Source organism: Prenolepis imparis, unplaced genomic scaffold, assembly GCF_030444845.1.
Source record: "Prenolepis imparis isolate NDT839.2.m4 unplaced genomic scaffold, iyPreImpa1.0 SCAF_5, whole genome shotgun sequence".
NCBI lineage: Eukaryota > Metazoa > Arthropoda > Insecta > Hymenoptera > Formicidae > Prenolepis > Prenolepis imparis.
The window spans coordinates 1,697,770-1,716,767 of NW_028141163.1; the positions used below are offsets into that span (position 1 = coordinate 1,697,770).

The 18,998-nt window shown below is 38.6% G+C and overlaps 1 protein-coding gene across 4 annotated transcripts in view; it reads right to left on the bottom strand.

The window, feature by feature from the left end:
- Positions 1–204: 204 nt before the first annotated feature.
- The window catches only part of Salm (spalt major), a 70,558-nt gene continuing 51,764 nt past the window's right edge, over positions 205–18,998 (bottom strand). The window contains exons 2-8 of one of the 4 annotated variants that reach the window (XM_083039212.1): positions 13,644–17,087; positions 8,635–8,768; positions 7,850–8,140; positions 6,930–7,248; positions 6,194–6,342; positions 5,735–5,908; positions 205–5,379 (exon numbers count right to left, since the gene is read on the bottom strand). In XM_083039212.1, coding sequence (XP_082895338.1) covers positions 4,969–5,379; positions 5,735–5,908; positions 6,194–6,342; positions 6,930–7,248; positions 7,850–8,140; positions 8,635–8,768; positions 13,644–17,087 — 4,922 coding nt within the window. In that variant the 3' untranslated portion in view covers positions 205–4,968. The remainder of the gene's footprint in view (positions 5,380–5,734; positions 5,909–6,193; positions 6,343–6,929; positions 7,249–7,849; positions 8,141–8,634; positions 8,769–13,643; positions 17,088–18,998) is intronic. The other 3 variants (XM_083039214.1, XM_083039213.1, XM_083039215.1) reach the window with 3 other exon arrangements.

An 18,998-nucleotide genomic window follows, 5' to 3' on the forward strand; every position in this document is an offset into this window, starting at 1 on the left:
TTTGCTTATTTTATTTTTTAAAAAATGTTTAAAATTATTTAAATGTTCAATATTTATAGATTTATAAAATATTTTTACATATTTATAAAAAAAATTATTTAGATATATTATTTAGATTATTTATAAAAAAAATTAATTTTTACTTACAATTAAAAATAAAATTTTATAATAAAGTTTATATCTAAAATAAATTTTTTTGATAAAAATAATGTAATGTTTTTAATTAAATATCTATTTGTATTTTACAGTTTACAACTCCGCTGCTGCGCATCGTATCGGTGAGTCTTATTAACATATTTATTTAAATTTTAGGTAATAATTTTGTAAAAATCTAAAGTCTAAAATCTAAAATCTAAGAAAATCTCTTCTCCAGTATTACCGAATATACCATAAATATACATATATAAGAAAGAACCTGTAGACAGTTATTACTGATTTAAATTTCACCATTTCGTCGTCATAATAATGGTTTATTGTTGAAGTGATATAGTTATAATGATCCGTAACGTATTTAACTACAATGATAGGTCTTTTACTCTAATACAGTCGTGTTTATACATGGATTATACAATATTTACAGTAACTCAGGATCGTACAAGCAATCTTCTATTTCAATGTCACAGGGCGTGTCACGCCAGGCCGATTCTTAATCGGCATAATTTTTCATTCGCACTCGTGTAAAGTATTTATACGGCGTACATACGAGACACACGTGTTTGTGTTTGCCTCTTAAATGCATGTCGATCGCGTTACATTACGAAAATTTTGGTAATACACTTAAGATGTTACATCGACTGTTCGGTATGCTACTCACTTTACTATATTTATGGACCATTTATTCAGTGCCACGCACATTCGCTATTTACAAATACAATCTTATTCACGACGCTCGCGAAAGGCCGAGCCTTTGACACTTTTTTTTTCGAGAAAAAAAGAAAGGAATATTACATGTCTATTTCGCAGAAATCTTTGCGATATCTTACGTATACCGACACATAATCGTCGCGAAACATAAAGCGGCGAACGCAAATTTTCTCGTCCTCGAAAAATTGTTTCGTCCCCCTTCCTCCGCTTCCCTTTTTCGGATTTGTAGATCATTAAGACGAAAATTACGTGTATTATTATTTTTTCGTATTATTTCGAAATATACAAATTCATAAAAAGTCATCTACGACGCTGTAAAATAACTAGGGTTGAATGGCTAGTTAAAAATTAGGGGTCAATATAAGATCGATCGTCGAAATGTTTGATAATAATTCGCACATCGAACTTGCACTTCTCTTCTCTCGATATACGAATAATTTACACCGTCGCTATTAATAAGTAATCACTTTTACACATCGAAGACGAATATTATATATTTCTTTTTTTTCTCTCTAGTACGTGTTCTTCTCTTTCGAACGTAAAAATATAATCTGGTTTGATAAGTACAAAACGTCGATATGCTTCGATGCGTTAAGTTCAAGTCGCTCTTTATATATTCTTGGTCGAGTCAAAAGCTACCTCGACGATTACGAAATTCGCAAGTATTATCTCGATATTATTTTCCGCGGATGAACGACCACATATTGCGCACTATTAGTGATAAACACAGCTATTAGCGATTTTTTTGATTTTCAACGGAGGCGACATATCCACCGGAAGAATTAGGTAGATTGTAAATCTCGTCTCGAGTGGCGTTACTTTTTTATTTTTTTTTTGTAACGTTACGCTAAAGAGACGCTTAATCGATGCAAAAAGTTAATTGATGAATCCTCTCTGTTACTGAGAGTTACTGTTAATGAGAAAAATCAGAAAAAAAATTTTCTATCGTGACAAAATATTCATCGAGTGTATGTTCAGTTGCACAGTGCAACTATGTAATGTTCGCTTCGAACTACAGATAGGCTGGCTTTTTTCGTCTTAAAAAGGATGACATACATAGAAGAAGCCGTTACACGAATATTAATTTATATGTACATATACATATAGGAATTACACGTAAAATTCTATCCCATGTCAGTCATACTGTGACGATCACGATATCATTTGATATACACGCAGATCTCCCACGAATTTCAGAGACGAGTATAAAATGTCTAGACGACTACGTTTTTTTTTACTGAAAAGATTCTTTCGAAAGTAAAATTGATTAGCGCGCTTGAAATGATATAAGTATGATAATTCCTTTTTAACGAATGCATGTATGTATATATATAAAATTATGTTACATTTTCTTTCAAACATATATATAAATTTGGTTATTCGTTTTCATACAATATAATGCTTGATCTCATGTCACATTAAAGCTCTCAAAGTACAAAATTTTATAAGGAATGAAATTTGTATGCAAGAGTTTCGTCTTTTTTTCTTGCCTCTTCAAATGCATAAAGAGAATAATTTTGAAATTCGGTGAGTTCATTAACAAAAGCCGTATAATCTTTTTGCATCTCTATATTTGATGATATCCTATTTTTCTAAGAAAAAAAAAATATTTGTTTCGTGTGTTACATGCAGTTTTATTACACACATTTGGTATTACTTACCGCAAAGAATTACATTCTTTACGCGGATTTACATTCTTTATACGGTAGATGTAAATAGATGAATAGATAGATACCAGAATCGAAAGTCCGCGCGCGCGAAAGAAGTGAGTAATAAATAAATTATAAATTAGTACACATGTGTTGCAAATGTATGGTATATACGTTTCATTGGCGATGCTTCGATCGTTCGATAATCGATTTAATATATAACGATATAGATGAGATAATAGATTTATACTAGTATATCAAGTTACTACTGACTATTTGCAGCGTGTTGACGTCTGATAAAAGAGTTGAATACGCGCAATCAATAATGTAAAAAATGCTTCGTTACGTATATATACATACATCATACCGTTTAAGTGTGTCGAATGTCGTAGTAATGTATCAATATTTTACTTACATGACATATCTACTAAAAAATCACAGATAAAAGGTTAATAATTAAAATTCTTCTATAAATTATTATATATAATATAAAAATCATAATTAACTTTTTTATATAATTACATTCACATAAAAAAAATATATATTAAAACATAGCCAATGTGATAGTCTCTTTCATATTTATATATATTAATAAATTTGTCTCGCCAAATTATTAGCAAAATTAAAGAATAACAAAAAAATAACCGAGGTTCTTTTTTGAAAGAAGTTTTCGCAGATTTTAGAAAGCATTTGCGTTTGACGCCGCGACCAATTGCGATTTTTTTCTCTTTCCTCTTCGTAAAAATGAATAACGTTATATAGACGATATTAAATATTACGGGGGGCGATGCACGGTACAATTATATTTACAACGACAACGCAAACATCGCCGATGACGTACAGTAAAGGATGGACATCTAATTAGTAATAGTACTAAGTGTTATTAATTAGTCACACTTGGCTCTCGAGGGACTCTCGCAGACACACCGCATGTCGTTATATCTCCTACATACGCGTCTATCCATGCGCGCGCGTGTGTGTGTAAACGTATAATAAATTTATATTATCATTATTATAATACTATGATACAAGATATAAGTACATTGGTTTAGTGATTGCAGGCTGCTCCTCTCATATCACAGCGAGGGGCGCTGCCGGGCCCGCCTCCTAAATTATACCTACGTTCTATCGTTTTCGCATTTGTTCTGTTACAATTTCTCTTTTCTATCAAACACGCACAACATACACAGAGTAAACAAACGGAAGCAACACATATACAATCGCACATGCATATAATTCACACACACTCTCTCTCTCTCTCTCTCTCTCTCTGTCATACCTATATAATATTCCGCGTATGTATACATATATATATGTATATAATTATTTATATTTGTATTTATAATATATATAATTTTTATATATGTATATATTTATAATAAACGTAGCCTTAGATGACCCGGAGAGAGGTGACCATCGCTATCGCGAATGGACGGTCAAATTGTATCGGGAAAGACCCGTTAAGACGCGACGCCACGTGTCTTGCGGCTCCAATACGCTAAATGCTCGCCTTTCTCGCGAGTCGAGCTCAGTCTAGGCGCCATGTCTAGCGCGGGAATTCCCCTCGAATCCCGTACGATCTGGACTCGACGTCCAGATTCGTAGATATTCGTTACATACGTACGTACGTATATTAACGTGGTTCGATCGCGTATGCGCGAGGGATCAATATTTAAGCGGAGCGTCTCGTCGCCGGCCCGCATCGATGCGGCCGGTGGGCGATGTGACATTCCGACTTGAATAAACGATAAACGCGATGACGCGATCGAGTCACGCGAGTTTCGGGAGTTTTCGAATCGAGGTGAGAAATTTTCGGTGTCCTAGCCTACTCGGAAGCCGCATCGACGGATCGATCCGATTCATCTATCGACCCCTGCTTTATGTATTAAGACTAGCGCGATAATAGGAACATGGTGTCTTCGTTTTGTAGATACTGAGACCACTAGCTGTGTGAGGGGTGAGATGATGGACGAGGTGAGGGACGTAGGGATATGTCGTGGTACTCGCGTACGTGAAGAAATACCAAGTAAATCGATTATCTCAGTCCTTAGAAGATTGTCCTCCGTTTTGAAATGCACGGAAACACCATATAGAAAAGATAGTCGCGTCGCATTGTGACCTCTCCGATCGGGATTCGCCGGGGATCACCGTCGCACGACCGGAAATCGCGCGTGGATGCTTTCGGAACCGATATAGATCGACGGGAAAGTTTGGCCGATTGGGACGGAGGGACGGGGTCGAGATCGCTCGCAGTTCACTCGTCATTAGCATTCGCTCACCGGGCGAGAAAAATCTTCTTTGTTCTTTTAAAATTGATCAGTCTGGAAGAATTCTCTCGCGAATCGGGGGTTCATACGCTCAGCCTCTTACTACTCGACGGAGATTCGGTCACCGCGATTAAACGGTCGCGTCTTCCTTCGTACGGCTAGATGGGAAGATATGTATTCGTTAAGCTTCACGCGGCTAATCCCTCTCCCCTCGCTGTCGGCGGCGGTAGACGCGCGGCGGTGGGCGGCGTGGCGTCGTTCTCGGTTCTGCTCGGTGTTTCTCGGTCGAAGTGATGCTGAAGAGCGTCGCCGGTCCAGGACGGTACGTTAATCGAGTTCTGGTTACCGCCGTTGGACGACGGCGCGCCGGGCGAGTGCGCGGGCGACGGCGTTTGGAAGAGCATGGAGCCCGACGGGATGGCGGACTTGCCGTCCACCAGAGGTCCGTTGCTGGTCGGCGCCATCGGTTGCTTGTCCAAGGGGAAACCGCCCCCGCCGGCCCCGTACACCGAACCGAATAGACTGGCCGCGTACTTGCCCGCGCCCAAGGAATGAGGCGGCAACCCGTTGTTACTTTGAATCACCGAGATCTCGTTCAGCTGTAAGTAATGCACGCCGTCTGGTTAGGTTTATTCGGAGAGAAATACCTACAAAAACGAAAATAGACAACGATCGTTCATTGCGGCTTCGCAACAACACCTTTCGCGATACTTTATTTCCTCTCTTTCGTATCGTTAAACAACCAAAGTTAGGCAACAAAGCATTCTTTCTTGCTTGCGCGAGATTAATCGCGATAAGACAAAAGCTGCTCTCGTGACTTGTCGCAATACGAACTCGTCTCTCAGCGCATTTCTAGCAAAATATCTATACAACTTTTACCACGCTAATCTTTGTATTGTATATGTTGGCGGAGTAGCCATTAATTTCGAGCAATGTAAGCATTTACATATTTACCTTCTGCTGGACGCCGTTAAGGAATGGTGCGGGAAGATAGGGATAAAAAAGGTCCGGTCGTCGTTGCAGAAACTCCGAGTCCTTGGGTGTGATTGGCAGGGGAGGTAGATCCAATGACATTCGTCGACCTCGACGCGACGTTCCGTTGGTGAACATATGAGTACCCATATGCACCTGCGGTAGAGAAATAAAAGAAGCTTGGTCAGAAGCTAGGTATTCGAGTAGTCGGTGGTATTTTAATCGAGTGGACGCTGATCTTTCATCGAGCTCGAGCGACTTGCGACGTCTACGCGTTTTGGCATTAGTAGAAGCGATAGCGGCTCTAGCTGGTGTTAGTAAAGATTATCGGGAGTTTATAGAAGAGAGAAAGAGAGAAAGAGAGAAAAAGAGAAAGAGAGAGAGAGAGAGAGAGACTCAGACTTCCGATGGCAATTATGTAGAGGAATTAATGTATTATACCTTGAGATTGCCTTTGGTGGTGAACGCTTTCTGGCAGACGGTGCATCGGAACGGTTTGTCGCCAGTGTGGGTTCTCATATGGATCTGGAGCGCCGAAGACGAGGAGAAATTCTTATTGCAAATCTGGCACAAGTGCTTGCTCGACACGCCTGCAAATACACATAACGGTTTCGCTAAACTGACCCTGACTTCGTGATGGAAATATGCGATGATGATGGCTTAAGGATCGTTCTTTGCGTTTCGTAAAAGTCTGAGGCTACAGATTAGTAGAAACTATAGAAGTGCGGGATAAATAGACTTATAAGCGACTTTTTTTTAAAGCTTTACACCTCGCTTTGTTAATATTTCAAAAATATTTTCACATACGACATGGGAGTATCAAACGTGAAAATACGAAATGCCACCGCAATGTACAAGAAATTCATAGTTAATTAATAATAAAGAAACGAAGAAAAAAATCTACGTAATCCTTCCACCAATATACATATATACAGAAACATTGAGACACGTAGAGATAAACTGACGGACAAGGGAATATATAAGGAGGACTAAAAGCGTATGCGAAGCAGCAGTAGCAGTCTCAGGGTACTTCAAACTATAATTTCGATTAACGAGGGATGGAGCCGCCAATTGCGATTAGCAATAAGATCGAGCCGGCGAAGCTGAATTCGTGACGCTCGATGAAGAAGCACATTGAGTCTTATTCCTTGTAAAAGCTAACGAACGCTGTACTTACTGGTTGGTCTCTTTGGCGCCGGCAAATCCCCTTCCGGCGGGGATCTCTTTATTGGTATCGCGGATTCGATTGACGTAGGTGGCATCGGTGGGGGAGGTGGTGGCGGTGGAGGCGGGGGTGGTAGGCTAGAATCATCGGGGCACATCGGGCTCCTGGAAGTTTCGTGATCCTGACATTGCTGTTGCTGCTGCTGCTGCTGTTGTTGTTGTTGTTGTTGTTGTTGTTGCTGCTGCTGCTGCTGTGGTGGCTTTGCATCGCTGAATAGATGCGGCGGCATATCGCGAATCTTATGAGTCAACATGTGCTGCTTCATATTACCCTACGCATCACAAAACACATTCTTTTGTATTTAATTAAGTTAGTTGACGGTGGTCCCTAGAAAGAAAGCAAAAGAGAGCTAGAGAGAGAGAAAAAAGGAACAATCGTAACATTGTTATTCATGTGTAGCATTTATGTATAATGCATTAGCGATGCGCGAATACTGCGTTTAAGTTAATTGCCATAGGTGTACATACAAGCCCTTTATTAAGCTTTTATTTCATAAATGTGTGAGAAGACCTATCTTGCATCGTGTTAGATATTTCTATCCGTTTTATGAGAATTTTGACACGTTAATTAAATCCGAGGTATTTTAACTTAGGTATAACTTTATTATAATTTAATAAAGTTATTGCATAGACATATATATACACACATGTTATTTAATCTCTTCAATGCAAGTAATTACATATTTAATTATGACATCGTTCGGCCGAATTATCGAGCCACGAGCAGGTCGTTTAGCTGAAGAAAGAACAAGGATATTATTATATGCGAAAAGGTATATAATTTGCAACTTGGCCAAGATATGTATGATCGCGACCGTACGAGATAGCAAGACGAGTACGCATGTACGCTTGCTTTGTTTAGGAGGCTCTTACCAGGAAGACGTGGTCCGAGGGTAGAAGTCCGAGGGCGGGTGGCATCAGCGGGGGCAGGCGGACGGCAGGATAAACAGACGTCAGCCTTCGCCCCCCTCCTGCTCCTGTCCGCCCCCGGTTCTTCCGCTCCTCAGGCCGCCGCCGCCTGCGTTTCGGTTTCTCACGATTTCCGGCGGTTTCCGATCTCGCCGGGTACGAGCGGTATTGGGGATTGGGTTGTGGGGGGATCGGACCCTTCGCGGCGAAGGGTTGGTCCGCGCAGGAACATACTTGCTGACCGGAATCGTCGTTCTGAAAGTATAGCAGAACAGACGAGAAGAGTATAGAAGTGATATGAATAGAAGATAATCGTGTGAAGCTTAGGAGAAGTTTTCTTTTGCGCGAAGAATGCAATGTTTCTCTCTAACATTTTATTAATTAGTCCTTAATTAATCCTTAAGCATTAAGACACGTCGTCAGTAATAGTATATCTGATTTCTTTCAATATTCTTATTCTTAATTCTATACATTTTATGAGAATTTTATGTGATAAATTAAAATCTTATGAAGGTATCACATCAATCTACATTATATATAATGCTCAAGAGTTCAATAAGATATAATATCGAGTTGATTAGGCCTGTCACAATCAGCGATTTCCCTCTACATGAAAAATGAACCGCAGGGAATTGAGGAAACTTACAAATGAAAAAAAAAACAGAGAGAGAGAAAGCGGGAAAGAGAACGAGAGATTATCAGTCCGCAACAATCGCTTTCAAAATAAAAAGCAGAATTAATTTAATTACCTTCGTGGAAAAACCTCGGTCGCATATAGTGCACTTGAAGGGTCGTTCCTTCGTATGACTCCGGTAATGTATCTCCAATGCGGATTGACATGCGAACGTCTTGTAGCAGAATTTACAAGTGGTGTTGCCACGTACTGTAACAGATCGTACCTCTTTACATTTTTGCGTCAGTTCTTCATGTAGTGTATATATGTATGTGTGTGTGTTTCTCACTAAAGATATTTTTTTTTACTCTAGTGTCTTTATTTGACAGCGATGTTCTGCCTTGTGCATCGTATCTCTTTATGATTGCTAATATGTATCTCTAAAGTTATACCGTTTAAAAAGAAACGAATGTACTGACGACATTAATTTTTATTATTTATGAATGATTATGGAAAATTAATTAAAAATAAAGCCAAAGAACCGAAGAGAGTAAATAGTAATAGAGAGGAGATGGGATGAATACAGTTAATGCAAAATGAGATTAAATAATTGATGAAAAATTTATTTCTTAATATACATGTGTATGCGTATGTGTATGTGTGTGTAGAGATGAGTTAATAAAAGTAAACTGATAAATTAATAATACATAGTAAAATTAATGTCAGCTTCATAATTTTAATTCTAACAATCAGAGGATAAGTTTAAAATAAAACCGTAATACATCATAATAAGCCATACAAAAGTTGCAATAAATCAATTTATATTATTAAGAGCTACTTAATCTTATTGTTAATTTTAATATATGAATGAATAATGTTACTTGTGATAAAAAAATTAATTTAATGTTTATAAAAACATTAAATTTAATTTTAAAAAGAAAAAAAGAGAGAGAAAGGTATTTGTGTTCCAAAGCGCTTCATACTTTTAAGTGCAAAAAAGGTTTAGTTGAAAAGATATAGATAGAATATTAGACGCTTGCAAAAAAAATGATGACTTTCCTCGACATTTTGATTAAAACCTTCAAATTGAAGAGAATCTTATTTAAAAAAACCTCCAAAAAGCGTTTGAGATATTATTTCATTTTCTATGTATATAAATATATATTTATTATAATAATGTTCATAACATATTTGAAAATGAAAAACTACCGATTACACATACGCTCATAACTTGAAAATGAAATACTACATGATTACATATACGCACGCACGTATATATCAATTATTATGTAAAAATTATTATATAATAATATAATTATTATATAATATGAAAATATTTTTGAGTTATTTATATATCATAGAAAATAAGAAATTTCCATCAAATTATGATTTGAGAATATAACTCAAAAAAACTAATAATTCTCCTAAAGATATCTTTGTGTTCAAAACTCCACATTCATCGCGTTGTCAGTATTTTCCGCATTTTTGTATCAATACTTAAAAAAAATCGCGACTGTTTTAAAAATTCAATAACGATGATTGCGTTGTTTAACATTTCTAATATCGAGATTGATTTCTTCCTCTTTAAATTCAATGCTGTGTATTATAAGACACGGCTAATTATATCAAATTGTATATTCTCTCGAAACTTTGTTCGCGTTTTAGAGTTTATAAATAAAATAGTACGATACTGAATCGATTATCACAGCGCTTTGATAAGCTTTGATGTATTGATCAACCATTTTTATACGGATAGTATAATTTACATTAATATAGAGAATACGAAGTATTCGCAAAATGGAACGTTAACATATAAGTACAGATTGCATAGAAAATAATTGTATAATTTTTTCCAAAGTGAAACTCTTGTTGAAAACATTTTTCAATAATCATACACATAATAGAGATTTAGGGGCATAATCCTGATAATTTTGACGACACGATTTAACAAATATTTTTAGCTATTTCTTTGCAGTCATTAAAAAGTCCTAGAACGCTTTTCGTTTTCGACAAGTTACATATGAGAATAATTATTTTCCTACACAAAATGAATAAACTTTAGAAGTATATTTTATATATTGTTAGGATATAAAAAGTGATAAACATGCAATTCTCCTTTGCAATCCTTCTTTGCTAATGCACCAATGTGAAATTATTATTAACAGATTCTGTCGTAAACAAACAAAAAATGTTTATAACTCGGAAAGAAAGCATGTTTGAATCCATGTTCATATGACTTTCTTCATTCTTACAGTAAGTATAACATGCTTCTAAAGTTTGATCATATCTGGAACATTTTGTGATTTTATATATCATATAAAATAAGAAATATTTCTTATTTATAAAAATATGTTATTTAAGTTAAATTAAAAATGATTAATTCAACTATATTCTCAGAAAGAAAAAGAAACTGATAAATATAAATTTAATCATAATTATTTTTTTAATCCATATAAATTGATGAGATTATTAAAAATAAATATTAGAAAAATTGCAAAAACCCACGCACTTCTCAATCAAATGACATTTCCGATCAAAAATAAACGCGTGCAACCCATCTTAAAAAATTATATATCTAACCTAATTATCTAATCTAAAATTATCTATATAATCTGAAATTATCTGTCTATATAATCTAAAATTATCTCTAAAATTATTTAATCTAATTCAACTAAAAAAACATCTAATCATTATTAAATAAATTTGCAAATTATATATAATATAGATAAAATAAAAAATGATAAATATATATAAAATATTATTTATTTTATAGCGGGTTATTTTGATATATGTATCATAGAGAATAGAGCCAGGTACTCGAATCAGGTACACTTTTTCCTCATGTGGCGGACTCTTCCGATTTACGAGAGATTACATTACTTAAAAATTATTTAATTTAAATCTATTTTAAATGTAATTTAAATAAATATTTCGATTATCGGAGCCATCTCTATGATCTTGATCTTCATATGTGATCAAAAATGTCAAAAATTGAAAAGTAAATATGTGAGCAGAGAAAATACTCCACATGTGTGAGTTTGCAACTTTCCGCGTATAGTGAGATTTATCCTTCTGAAAGCCATTTCTCTCACCTTTAAACCTAAAAGAGATTACCTTCTCTTTCATCGTCATATTTTTATTAATTACTCGAAAAAAAAATAGTCGCAACGATTTTTCGTTTATTGATCTCGGCGCGTTCAAATTACCTTCAGAAAACATTCTCATGTCGTCAAAAGATCATGAAATTAAGTGCCTCACGCTATATATATGTGTATGTATATACGTACGTATGATGTTATGAATGTAATATTGTACAGATAGGAAGCATAGAGTACTCGTAAGCGAGTACGATACAGCGACGCAATAAAAAAGGTAGAAGTATTTAACGAAGTATGTCTTTCTTTTTCTGTCAGAAGTAGAAGGAACAAACGCTTTATCTGCTCATTCTACACCGATTAGAAAAAAAATAGCGACTTTCGTCAATTCTAGCCTTTTCACGTAGGTATAGGTGGATACTTACAGCGCAAATTGGAAACAAAAGCAATCTATGCTTTCTATATATTTATACAATAAATCCCCGTATAACACAAAAAATATAATCTGCCTTATATATATTCCACGTTATTCATGGGTCGTGCAAACTTTGAAATATATTATTTATTATAAAAGAAACACAAAATTTTGAACTTTATCTATCGCATTATATGGAGATGGTTTATCACGTTATATGAATCTGCGTTATAAAAATATTTATATATATAAACGGTTTTTATACGTGAATTTATTGTGTTGTTATGTATGCATGTATATACACATATATAATATACATGTATATATGTAATACATATATACTATATATACATATAAATATAAATATATGCATATATGTATACGTGTTTATGTATGTGTATATGTATATAATATATACATATCTATGATATATATGTATGCACACATATATATATATATATGTAACAATTACATCTTTTATAACACATTATTAAATATAAAGACATGCAATCATTATACAATTGAGTCTCCTCCCAAATTTGGCTTTATTAATTTTAATATTACATACTTTTATAAGTATTAATGTATCTCCTCTATCATAATAGATGGATTGCGTGATGAATTCGCATAAATACGTCATAGCGATCGGGTTGGGTTCGCATCGCCGTGGTCATTATTCATTTTTTTATTTTTCAAGAATTTTCCACTTCTACTGCCCCGGGCAGCCAAAATAGCGAGAAAGTATTGCTTCTCTATTTTTTCTTCTTAATACTTTGCAATTGAATAGTTTGATTGGAAAGTATTTTCCACATCATTGTTTTTTCACATTTAAAGGAAGCTGTTATTGACACAACGTTGTTTTCGTTTATATATTCGGATATAATCAATATACTACTTTCCTTTTGAATCTTTCCCAAAGGGTGCAATAACCAAATTGTAAATGTCACCAATCTCCAGGATGCACATAAGATGGTTTTGCGGAATCTTCATTTATTAATTGTTCAAAACTTAACATTTCTAAAAAAAAAAAAAAAATTTTTTAAAATTAAAATAAAAACAAAAATAAAATAGAAAAAATTGAAATTTTGCTCTAATTATGATGAAAATATCTCTTTGTACGCTTGTGTATATGTTGCTATGTATCATCGCATGAGATTCGACATGAAATATATCGAAATATGAGAAGCAGAAATTGCTGCAAAACTGCAAAGAATAAAGACAAACCGATGTGAGATATATTCTACGTTTGTATACGTATATTATTGCGAGAGATAGCACGAGAAAATAAAGAAAGAGAAAAGCGATAATAAAATCAAAGTAATAGATAATGAGATAAGCAGACATACAAGAGAAAGATAAAGAGATATCGAAAGAAAAGCATTACAACGAAATTAATTAAGAAAAATAAACAAAGTCGTATAATGGGAAAGCGGGAGTGCTAGGTCCGGCTACACCGCAAACAGGATGTCGGCATGAGACATGGATAAGTCGAATATGTCACCGCACACGGAAAGAGGTGTACTGGAATGCGATTTCGGACTCGGAGATACGCGGCAAGATGGAATCGTGATCATCGGACGCGGGAAAGGGTGTAGCAGGAACCGCAGCTCGCTGATTCTGATGACTGGAGCCTACCTGTTGGCCCTCCGACAACTAGACCGAGAGGATTGTAAGGCGATGACGCGGCTAGTACAGCTGAGGTGGTTAGCGAGGCTAGGGGTCCGCTGACGGGAGCGCTTCCCGGGTTGATCGCGCTCATCGATGTGACGCTATTTATGTTGGACGTGCCTGGTGTGCTGGTGGCGGGTGCGGACGAGACCGCTTGCAGCAAGCCGGCAAACATGCTGAAGGGATGCGACGGATGGTGCGACGGTGCAATCTGAGACGGCGGCGGCGGCGGCGGCGGTGGCGGAGTCGGCGACGCGGAAGCCACCGATGCCGGAGTGGACGAAGCGCGAGGTGTCAAATCGAGCGGGGCGCCGGACGTCGGCGAGCTGTCGCTCTTTTCGCTACCATTGTATCGGTGAAAGGACGGCGGCGATCTGGTTGTGTTCGCGATCGTCGTCGTGGCGATCGTCGTCGTGATGGTCTTCACTTGGTTCTCGAGGGCCGCCAGCGAAGTTGAAAACATGGGGATTATCATGTCTCTGTGCTCGGTTAGGTGCTCCTCGCTTTCGTGCTCCTGTTCCTTCTCCATCATCTCGGCACTACGTCTATCGCGATTCATCTCGCACCTATCGTCGTCTTCTCTGCGATCCTGCTCCTCGTCATCCTGATCTTCCATCTCTTCGCTGTGCTCTTCCATAAATCTTTGCCGTTGTTGCTGAGATTCCTCCTTCAAGTCGACGTCATTTTCATTCGATTGTTGCTCAATGGTCGGTGGTCTAGATCCAGGGAATCCTAAGGTAAAGCCAGCACCTGCCGGATGCATTGAAGCGAATCCTTGCGGGAAGAAGGAAAGGTGTGGTTGAGAATAACAACCTGGAAATTCGTTTACTTCTGCGGCTTGAATCTGCTCCGGACTGAGATCGGTAGGTTCGCCGGTGTGAAGACGTATGTGTTGCTGAAGTACAAGGGCGTTCGTGAATTTCTTGTGACACACCGGACACTGGTGCAACACTCTCAGTGGCGGTTTAGCTCTATGCACTCCCATGTGAGTCTTTAGATTGCCCTTGGTGGTAAACGCGCGACCGCAGATTTTGCACTTAAAAGGACGTTCGCCCGTGTGAGTGCGATAATGCATTAGTAACGCGCTTTTGCACGAGAGCACTCTATGACAAACGATACACTGATTAGGATCGCTCAGCTTGTGCTCGATATTATCGACTAGCTGCTGCAATTTCGCCGTCTCCGAAGTTTTCGTTATCTCGATCAAGCTTTCCCAAGAATTGTCATTGCTACCCGGTCGCGGTAACAAGCTCGAATAAATCGCTGGATCCTTAGATGGATCGATCATCTCGTTCGCGGAGACGGCCGGTGTCTGTCCAGCAGCGGAAACCATCGGAAGATGAGGAGGTATTTGGTGATGAATCGGGGCGCTTGGGAATAGAATCCCAGCAAAGGATGTCTGAAGACTACCGCTACTCGCGCTACTACTAGCCGGAGATGCTCCAGGATATGCCATCATCTGTTGGGGTAAACGATTGATCGTATCTTTGCCAGAAAGGTTCTCCGGTTGTTCCTCCGTCTCTTCGTCTATTTCCATCTCTCCATCGCCCTCTAATCGTCCACTCATCTTGCTATCCATACTACAATCCTCGTACGTTTGCGGCTGAAACGACGGGTTCATCAAGGATGAAGGTGAGTTGAGAGATCGCCTCGTTGTCTCCTCAAAATCCTCACCGTCTTCCGTTTCCACGGGTTCGTCCGTCTCTTCAGGTTCTCTCTTCGGGGTTATACGCCCGGCGTCTTCCTGGCTCATCGGTCGTTGCTGGTATTGCTCCTGTCCAGGCGATCTCTGCTCGAGCTTTATCTCCTCCCTCTGCTCGAGCTGCTGCTTTTGTTGTTGTTGTTGATGATGATTGTCGTGAAAGGAATGATGAGAGTTCGATACAGCGGCGGGGGAAGTAGGGGACGTCGGCGGGGCAGCGGTTACGGGTTTACTAAGGTTTTCCGGCACATCCTGATCGTCCCGGTGATTAATAACCGGTAATCGGCAAAGGATCATGCCGGGCGAGGAGAGACTGAGAGGTAAAGGCGGCTGTGGTGGTAGGAAACTGTGCTCCCTACGTGCCGGATGACACGAGGGATGATGAATGGCGAGGGGCGGTGGAGGTGAAGATATTGGCCGTTGCCCGGAAGCAGCCATTTGCTGCAAGAGGGGCGGATGATATTTGTCTAGATGTTCTGGAACGGGATTCGGATTCATCTTTACATGTGGAAACTTGGTCGTATGCCTCTGAAAGTGAACCTTCAGGTTGCCCTTGGTGGTGAATCGGCTGCCGCAGACGTTGCACTTAAAGGGTCGCTCACCTGTATGGGATCGTATGTGGATCTGTAGCGCTGAATCGCTGCCGAAGACCTTGCCACAGAAACGACATCGATGCTTGAAGAAGGGCTCGCCGCGACCGCCGCTCGTTTTCGAATCGTAAGGCGAAAGTCGTGAGCCTTTACTGCCTCTGAACGCTAGCTCATCAGCAAGGTTGTTGGCTAATAGACCTTGACTCGCATTGTCCAACACTTCCTGAGCTCGTTTCTGAAGCATCTCCAGGGTGTTCGGCTCGTGAAGCGGCGGTGGATCGTTATTCGTTATGATCGACGAAGCGAGGGAAGAGCTGATCGAGCAAAGAGGCGGCATTTGATGCGACAGTAAGATTTGACTGCTGGTAGTCGTAGCGGTAGTCGACGTAGTGCCGGACGAAGACAGGGGTAGATTCAATGGAGAGGCGGCACTGCTCGTCGAGGTGGGTCGTTCTTGAAGCAGATTCGGCGTCAGTGGCGCTGGTGATGAATGGTGGTGACTCGGTGGCCGGGAAGAAGGTGGTGATGTGAGACTCGACAATGGTTTCGGATGGATGATGGGAGACGACGAGGCCTCCTTGCTATCAGCTGGCTCTATCGATGACGGTGGCGCTACCGATTGCTTTTGAGTGACCGATAATTGTTGCTGAAGCTGGCTGATAAACTGTAACTGGAGTACCTGTTGATGCTGAAGATTGTATAGCGTACTTTGTAGAATGGCCAGATCCTGTAATGCCGCGTCGCTATCGACTCCACCAGCGAGGGCGGTTGCAGCGAACTGCGCGACCGCAACTTTCGTATTTTGAAGGGCCTCGAGAGTGACATGACTAGTTCCAGCAGGTGGAAATATTCCAGCGGAAGTTGAACCACTCCCGACAAAACTGTTGTTGTTCTCCGCGTCCTGTCGATGGCGAATCTGTTTTCGCGAGCCCTCCTCGTCCTCGTATTGCTCGTCTTGTTCATCACCGCCGTCTTCTTCGTCCTCGCCCAGAGCATCGTCGGCATCCTTGTCGTCTTCGTCGCCCTGATGAGATCTCGCCGCGGTAAGATCGACGGCTTCTTCGCCTCCTGCTCCACCAGCGCTCTCCTCGCCATCTGATGTGAAGTCATTTTCTTCACCTGCAACAAAATGAAAATTTATAAGTAACAAAGCTTTTTCTCTTTACATTGTCATCATTGAATATAATTAATATAGAATAAATAGTGGTCGTAGCAATGATATGATCGACGTGATATACATATAAAGATAAATTCGAAAAACACAACTCTTCTGGGTCGTTTCGTTTCTGAAGTAGATAAAGCGTCAGAGACGCTAATGATGAGTAATGATGACTCTACTCACAATCACAGTGGTCGAAAAAGTAATGGTGTGAACCTTGACAACAATTTCGAATAGATGACGAGACTTGCTTGCTATCGATTGGCTTGCTTCGTTTCATAAGAAACTTAAACAACTCAAAGAAAGATCATAATTCGGCTAATTCAAGATTATTCGATTATCCGAATGATGATTTTCATATCTGAAAATAGTGAAAAATAGCTTTCATGTATATCGAAGTTTGCTAATAAAATATGTTTTACATTGAAATGTAAAACGATTATTATGCGTTAAGAAATGCGAAGAAAAGTGCGTGACATTAAATTTTAATACCCACAAATGAGAACTCCAAGAACATATGTATGTGAATGATAGAAATATATACAGGGTGTCCGGTAATAGTCGCATCAACCGTCGTGTGCAGGTAGAGCTAGTTAAACCGAGTAGAAAAGTCCTCTACCATTTTGCGATATTCTCAATAATAAGAGAGATATTAATTAATAAAGATCGGCCAATTCGCGTGACGGCGGCGAGAAGAGACAGCCCAGTTTTATGTCGTTACTAAGCATGCGGCGAAAAGAAACAGTATAATGTTACACGGTTGCTAAGCGCGCGATGAAGCGGGGAGGAGCGCTTTACAAAAGACAGTAACTCCATACGAGTAGCGCTAACTCTGGACCCCCGAGTGGGCTGTCTCTTCTCGCCGAACGCTTATCATCGCGCGAATTGGCTGATTTTCTTTAATTTATTTCTCTCTTATTATTGAGAATATCGCAAAATGGTAGAGGACTTTTCTACTCGGTTTAACTAGTTCTACCTGCACACGACGGTTGATGCGACTATTACCGGACACCCTGTATATATATAAGGCGGCAGGTTGATTATTATGCTTTGCATATAACGGGTGAAATTGGCGAATTTCACATCATTAGAAACTAACAAGAAATAAACCCCACCTTCGTACGAGCATTGAAAACTAGAAATCATGCGATTGTTATTCTTGGCGTAAAGTCCCCAGTTTAGAATCGGTCAAACACCATTTCCTAATCGCACGTAGTTAAATTTTAGACTCTGCTCGTTTGCAATGCGAGGGTTAAACATTTATTGAACGCGCGGAACGTCCAAATTAAACTTTGATTGGTCAAACGTACATCTAAATTACTGTAGATTTCACTGAAAAATAAAACTAAAAATCCAGTTTTCAGTGTTAAAAATAAAGCACTAATAAAGTTATATTTATTATTCGAGCATTAATTCGTAATTAAATTAATTTGCTTGGTTTATTTAACCGAGTTTTAGCATGATAGAAACAAATAATAAACAAATAATTTCCATTAGCAGAAATTTCAACAAATTTTTCAGTATAATATGTATGGATATATATGCATACTTCTTTAAATCGATACAATGATACATTGAACAGCAGGTATAAATGTCCTGTAGCTATAGAAACTTTTTCAGATTCAGCCTCCATCTCTTGCAACTTCGGCGAGAGTTTTTGAATGAACACGCACACGCACGCACACGCACACACACGCACATACACATGGAGGACACATCTTTTATACAGCAGAATTACAATCTCGAAAGATAAATGATTTTTCTTTTCTTTGAATTCTTTTCTACGAATTTATTAGATTTGTCCGTCGGAAAAACATTCTTTCATTTATGTAAGATTATTTTCTGAATGACCCATTTTAAATGGTCACTTC